General features: G+C 34.9%; 1 protein-coding gene across 1 annotated transcript in view; it reads right to left on the minus strand.

Moving 5' to 3' along the window:
• Positions 1–2327: 2327 nt before the first annotated feature.
• alkal2b (ALK and LTK ligand 2b) overlaps positions 2328–7500 on the minus strand; it is an 8996-nt gene continuing 3823 nt past the window's right edge. The window contains exons 4-5 of the mRNA XM_054624170.1: positions 4019–4089; positions 2328–2803 (exon numbers count right to left, since the gene is read on the minus strand). Of these exons, the coding sequence (XP_054480145.1) occupies positions 4025–4089 (65 nt within the window). The 3' untranslated portion in view covers positions 2328–2803; positions 4019–4024. The remainder of the gene's footprint in view (positions 2804–4018; positions 4090–7500) is intronic.

Below are 7500 nucleotides of genomic sequence, written 5' to 3' on the forward strand. Positions count from 1 at the left end.
TGTTTGTTTAAAGTACATGTGTGTGTATGTGTGTGTGTGTGTGTGTGTGTGTGTGTGTGTGTGTGTGTGTGTGTGTGTGTGTGTGTGTGTGTGTGTGTGTGTATGTGTGCATGTGTGTGTGTGTGTGTGTGGACAGTAGCAGTGCAGATTTGGCAGAGCTTCAGGTGTAATTCATCACAGATTAGTCATTACCTGCCACAGCTGTTAGTCATCTCACAGCTCCGCCCACTTTGCTTCTATTCTGTCTACTGCAGTTTTATAAAACCTAACAAACATAATATAAAGCCGGTATGCTGCCCACAGCACACACTTAATTATTATTATATATAATATATAAATATTTCATTAACAGCTAACTTTATATTCACCAGGATCACCTCAATAAATAAAGGTATAAAGTAAATAAACCGTAAAAATAGTTTGTTTCAGTAAGTTGTTGATATCTGCCCAGATAAATGTTTTGTTGCTCTTAACGTTCCTCTTGATGCAAGTAAAAACTTCTGTTTTGTTTTGTCGTGTTTTTCTTGTGTAGAAAATGTGCTACAACTGCATTCCACTGTGCAAACCTGTGTTGCTTAACGGCAATAAATCATACTACATAAACGACAGCTGGCTTTATTGATTTAACAGAATACAGCTCAATAAAAACATCATTGAGGACTATTACATAACTAAATAGATCTTTGATTAATCATTTAACAAATTTTATTTATTTATATGAAACATTTTGCTAGAGAATTTTATTATTTTTCAGTTTATTTAATATCAATTAAAATGTCCCCCTGATATTATCTGGTTACATAAATGTTGATGTTACAGTCAATTAATCAAACTTATAGGATCCTTGTTTAATTCTTTTTTTAAAGTTATTCTAAAAGCAATGATGTTAAAGTTCAAAACTCCACATAAACTGCAGCATCTAGGGTTGAGACCTTTGTTGAATGTCTTTCCTCTACTCTGTCTAATAAAGGCAAAAACACCCAAAATAATCATCGGTGAGATAATAACCCAAACTGAATCTGGCCTCAGTACGGTCATGTGGACTGTGGGAAATCTGAATTTATTTCTCTGATCATGTGAAAGCGGACTGGTTTGATTCCCACAGAAACACATCCATCATGAGCTGCCAACGGGATGAAATGTGCTCCTGATATTCTGAGATAAACAAATTAACATGATGTCCTTTTCACTTGTGCAATAACCAAAACAAATAAAAGAAATTGCTCCTTATGGTCTGGAAGTGACTCATTCTGTTTTGGGGATTTAGATTTTTACGCATAATGTCATAACCAACTAAGATTGTACTTCGCAATTCGCTATTTGCAAAAGGTTTATGAGATGAGTAGTTTGTTCACTCTTAAATAAGTATGTACAAACCAGCTAAGGATGCCTTTCTGTTTTCATTGGCTACTGAGCCCTTATTGGAGCTCATCGTAAAAAGGCACAGTACATAAAATGTCTCTCTATGCAGACGATGTCCCGCTGTACTTGGACGAAAGAGATCCCATCATCCCTCTATTAAAAAACTGATCAGGCTTCATCTTAAACCAATCGAAATGCACAATGAGGAACACTTGCATTAGGGAGAAGTGTTCCTCCTAAATAAATTTATTCCCAACAGCTTTTTTGTAAATTTAAATCAAATGTTTACACTGTTCAACTGGCAGGGAAATAAACTTAGAATGAAAGTAGGTAAATTAAAAAGAGAGGCAAAAAACTAGCAAAACATAAGGGTATACTTTTACTGTACAAATGCATTATGTATATATGAGTGGGTGAATCCAGATGTTGTAAATACATGCTGAAAATATCAGAGAAATGCCCAGGAAACATTTTATTTCATTGTGTTTTAGTTTGAATTAACAATAAATGAGTCCAACTTATGAACAAGTCTAGATCTACAGCAGAGATTGGACCAGAAGCTGGTAGTACCGGTTTCTGTCGACGGGATGAACCACAGAGCAGCTCTGTTGACTTTGGCTGCTGCTTCATGTTTAAAGTAAAGTTTCCTCTCTGCTATGATTGGATGGTGGAGCCACTTACTTTTTAACTAGCTAACGATCTGTCTGATTGTCTTTGGCTCCATTTTGCTAAAATATCCTTTAAAGTCTTTATACAAAACTTTTGACAGTTTACCTAATAAGCTAATGTTAGCCAACAGTATGTCAAATGTGGCTGAATGCTAAGTTTAGGGGCTAAATACCAACTAGTACAACATTACCGTTAAAAACAGCAAAATAAAAAGTCTTAATTTGGTAAAAATATCAAATGTGTCTTTATTCTTCTTTCAGTATGTACATATTGCACACAATATAAATATACTGGAATATTATTAGTTTTTATTATTAACACAAAACACATTCAGCATCTACGATATGTTTCTGTCGTACAGGACGACAAAACAAAAGGCAACGAATAGTTGAGCTGATGTCCGATCAGAGGGTTTGTCCATTTATTTCCTCCAAAGGCTTCAAACGGGAAAAAACAAGTCCAGAATAAAATGAAAACGCTGAAAAAGACATTCGGTCCAGAAAAAAAGTCTCTGTTGAAACCTGCGTTAGTTTTCGTTTGTTTTGATTTAAAGCAGCGATCCAGAGAGAAATCCTGCCGCGTCAATAGAAACCAGTAGAATCACCTCCAACCATCAGAGGAAAAATAGAAATCCTTATGTTTTCTCAGTCTGAACGTTGAGGTTGACGTCAGCAGAGTAGATTCCAGTAGAACACAGGAGAGGTGAGTTTGAGGAGGTTCTATTGGCTGGAGAACGTCTTCTGGCTCGTCAGTGGTAGAACCTCGTTAAGATCTGTTCTAACAAGTGATTGAGAAAAGAAGGAACGATTAAAGTAAAGCTCAAAAAAGAGAATCAAACAGAATCAAACTGTCCCTTTAAGAAGAACCGGGGATTCAGCAGCTTAAGGTAAAATATGTTTAACATTTTTGAATACTACGTTTCCCATGATGCAAGGCGTTACAGGTTCTACAGGGTTTTTTTGCCAACAGTTTTAAGGGAATGTCAGATTACAGGCTCTTTAAACCAACAGACTATAGGGTGTGCAGGGCCAACATGTTCCACAGGTTCTACCAAATATCTATTCTACCCACTATATGGTGCCCATGTTCTACAAAGTCTCTGTTCTACACACTATACAGTCCACAGGTTCTACAAAGTCTCTGTTCTACACACTATACAGTCCACAGGTTCTACAAAGTCTCTGTTCTACACACTATACAGTCCACAGGTTCTACAAAGTCTCTGTTCTACACACTATACAGCCCACATGTTCTGCAGGTTCTACAAAGTCTCTGTTCTACACACTATACAGTCCACAGGTTCTACAAAGTCTCTGTTCTACACACTATACAGCCCACATGTTCTGCAGGTTCTACAAAGTCTCTGTTCTACACACTATACAGCCCACATGTTCTGCAGGTTCTACAAAGTCTCTGTTCTACACACTATACAGCCCACATGTTCTACAAAGTCTCTGTTCTACACACTATACAGCCCACATGTTCTACAAAGTCTCTGTTCTACACACTATACAGTCCACAGGTTCTACAAAGTCTCTGTTCTACACACTATACAGTCCACAGGTTCTACAAAGTCTCTGTTCTACACACTATACAGTCCACAGGTTCTACAAAGTCTCTGTTCTACACACTATACAGCCCACATGTTCTGCAGGTTCTACAAAGTCTCTGTTCTACACACTATACAGTCAACAGGTTCTACAGGTTCTGCAAAGTCTCTGTTCCTCAAAATATACACTCCACATGTTCTACAGGCTCTACAAAGTCTTGGTTCTAGGTACTATGTAGTCTACACGTTCTGCAGGTTCTACACAGTCTGCATTCTGCACACTATACAGTCCACAGGAGCAAAGCCTCTACAGGTTGAATGGAGTCTATGATAAACCGGTTCTAAAGACTCTGTGGTACCTGTAGACTTGTAGAACCATGAAAAAGGTGGACAGGACGTAACCATGTTCTAGATGAATATTATGGTCTGTAGCCTCACCGGTGTTTATCTCTCCGCACAGCGAGGGCTGCTGGCCAGACGAGTCAGCAGACGAGCACATCTCTTGTAATCTGAAACATCAGAGCGTTTGATCCACAGTAAACAAATGAAACCAGTTTATTTTGAGAAACACAGGATCTATAGAGGGGGGTCACAAGGCCCGTTAGCCGTTAGCTTAGCATGAACAGGAAGCGGCTCGCCTCCAGCACCAGGCGTCTGATTGGGTTGATAAGGGTTTCAAAAGAATCTTTATTTAAACGTTAAGTTATTCAATCAGTATTTCAAAAATATTTTCTGTCACACTAGAAAGGTTATGAGTACTTTTCAAGAAACACAGTAGTATTACAGTGAGGTATTAGTACTGTTATAGTAACAGAGTAGTATTACAGTGAAGTATTAGTACTGTTATAGTAACAGAGTAGTATTACAGTGTGGTATTAGTACTGTTATAGTAACAGAGTAGTATTACAGTGAAGTATTAGTACTGTTATATAGTATTACAGTATTAGTACTGTTATTACAGTGTAGTATTACAGTATTAGTACTGTTATAGTTACAGAGTAGTATTACAGTGAAGTATTAGTACTGTTATAGTTACAGAGTAGTATAGTACTGTTATAGTGAGTATTATTAGTACTGTTATAGTTACAGAGTAGTATTACAGTGAAGTATTAGTACTGTTATAGTTAGAGTAGTATTACAGAGTAGTAGTATTACAGTGAAGTATTAGTACTGTTATAGTTACAGTATTGTGGTATTAGTACTGTTATAGTTACAGAGTAGTATTACAGTGTGGTATTAGTACTGTTATAGTTACAGAGTAGTATTACAGTGTGGTATTAGTACTGTTATAGTTACAGAGTAGTATTACAGTGAAGTATTAGTACTGTTATAGTTACAGAGTAGTATTACAGTGAAGTATTAGTACTGTTATAGTTACAGAGTAGTATTACAGTGAAGTATTAGTACTGTTATAGTTACAGAGTGGTATTACAGTGTGGTATTAGTACTGTTATAGTTACAGAGTAGTATTACAGTGTGGTATTAGTACTGTTATAGTTACAGAGTAGTATTACAGTGAAGTATTAGTACTGTTATAGTTACAGAGTAGTATTACAGTGTGGTATTAGTACTGTTATAGTTACAGAGTAGTATTACAGTGTGGTATTAGTACTGTTATAGTTACAGAGTAGTATTACAGTGTGGTATTAGTACTGTTATAGTTACAGAGTGGTATTACAGTGTGGTATTAGTACTGTTATAGTTACAGAGTAGTATTACAGTGTGGTATTAGTACTGTTATAGTTACAGTATTACAGTGTGGTATTAGTACTGTTATAGTTACAGAGTAGTATTACAGTGAAGTATTAGTACTGTTATAGTTACAGTGTGAGTATTAGTAGTATTACAGTGTGGTATTAGTACTGTTATAGTTACAGAGTGGTATTACAGTGTGGTATTAGTACTGTTATAGTTACAGAGTAGTATTACAGTGTGGTATTAGTACTGTTATAGTTACAGAGTAGTATTACAGTGTGGTATTAGTACTGTTATAGTTACAGAGTAGTATTACAGTGTGGTATTAGTACTGTTATAGTTACAGAGTGGTATTACAGTGAAGTATTAGTACTGTTATAGTTACAGAGTAGTATTACAGTGTGTATTAGTATTAGTACTGTTATAGTTACAGAGTAGTATTACAGTGTGGTATTAGTACTGTTATAGTTACAGAGTGTATTACAGTGTGGTATTAGTACTGTTATAGTTACAGAGTAGTATTACAGTGTGGTATTAGTACTGTTATAGTTACAGAGTAGTATTACAGTAGTATTAGTAGTAGTATTCCAGTGAAGTATTAGTACTGTTATAGTTACAGAGTGGTATTACAGTGAAGTATTAGTACTGTTATAGTTACAGAGTAGTATTACAGTGAAGTATTAGTACTGTTATAGTTACAGAGTAGTATTACAGTGTGGTATTAGTACTGTTATAGTTACAGAGTAGTATTACAGTGTGGTATTAGTACTGTTATAGTTACAGTTATAGTTGTAGTATTACAGTGTGGTATTAGTACTGTTATAGTTACAGAGTAGTATTACAGTGTGGTATTAGTACTGTTATAGTTACAGAGTAGTATTACAGTGTGGTATTAGTACTGTTATAGTTACAGAGTAGTATTACAGTGAAGTATTAGTACTGTTATAGTTACAGAGTAGTATTACAGTGAAGTATTAGTACTGTTATAGTTACAGAGTGGTATTACACTGTTATAGTGAAGTATTAGTACTGTTATAGTTACAGAGTAGTATTACAGTGAAGTATTAGTACTGTTATAGTTACAGAGTAGTATTACAGTGTGGTATTAGTACTGTTATAGTTACAGAGTGGTATTACAGTGTGGTATTAGTACTGTTATAGTTACAGAGTAGTATTACAGTGAAGTATTAGTACTGTTATAGTTACAGAGTAGTATTACAGTGAAGTATTAGTACTGTTATAGTTACAGTGTGGTAGAGTAGTATTACAGTGTGGTATTAGTACTGTTATAGTTACAGAGTAGTATTAGTGTGGTATTAGTACTGTTATAGTTACAGAGTGGTATTACAGTGTGGTATTAGTACTGTTATAGTTACAGAGTAGTATTACAGTGTGGTATTAGTACTGTTATAGTTACAGAGTAGTATTACAGTGTGGTATTAGTACTGTTATAGTTACAGAGTAGTATTACAGTGTGGTATTAGTACTGTTATAGTTACAGAGTAGTATTACAGTGAGGTATTAGTACTGTTATAGTTACAGTTATAGTAGTATTACAGTGAAGTATTAGTACTGTTATAGTTACAGAGTAGTATTACAGTGTGGTATTAGTACTGTTATAGTTACAGAGTAGTATTACAGTGTGGTATTAGTACTGTTATAGTTACAGAGTAGTATTACAGTGTGGTATTAGTACTGTTATAGTTACAGAGTAGTATTACAGTGTGGTATTAGTACTGTTATAGTTACAGAGTAGTATTACAGTGAAGTATTAGTACTGTTATAGTTACAGAGTAGTATTACAGTGAAGTATTAGTACTGTTATAGTTACAGAGTAGTATTACAGTGTGGTATTAGTACTGTTATAGTTACAGAGTAGTATTACAGTGTGGTATTAGTACTGTTATAGTTACAGAGTAGTATTACAGTGAAGTATTAGTACTGTTATAGTTACAGAGTAGTATTACAGTGAAGTATTAGTACTGTTATAGTTACAGAGTAGTATTACAGTGTGGTATTAGTACTGTTATAGTTATAGTTACAGAGTAGTATTACAGTGAAGTATTAGTACTGTTATAGTTACAGAGTAGTATTACAGTGTGGTATTAGTACTGTTATAGTTACAGAGTAGTATTACAGTGTGGTATTAGTATTGTTATAGTTACAGAGTAGTATTACAGTGTGGTATTAGTACTGTTATAGTTACAGAGTGGTATTACAGTGAA

This window comes from Anoplopoma fimbria, chromosome 22 (genome assembly GCF_027596085.1).
Source record: "Anoplopoma fimbria isolate UVic2021 breed Golden Eagle Sablefish chromosome 22, Afim_UVic_2022, whole genome shotgun sequence".
NCBI classification, from domain to species: domain Eukaryota; kingdom Metazoa; phylum Chordata; class Actinopteri; order Perciformes; family Anoplopomatidae; genus Anoplopoma; species Anoplopoma fimbria.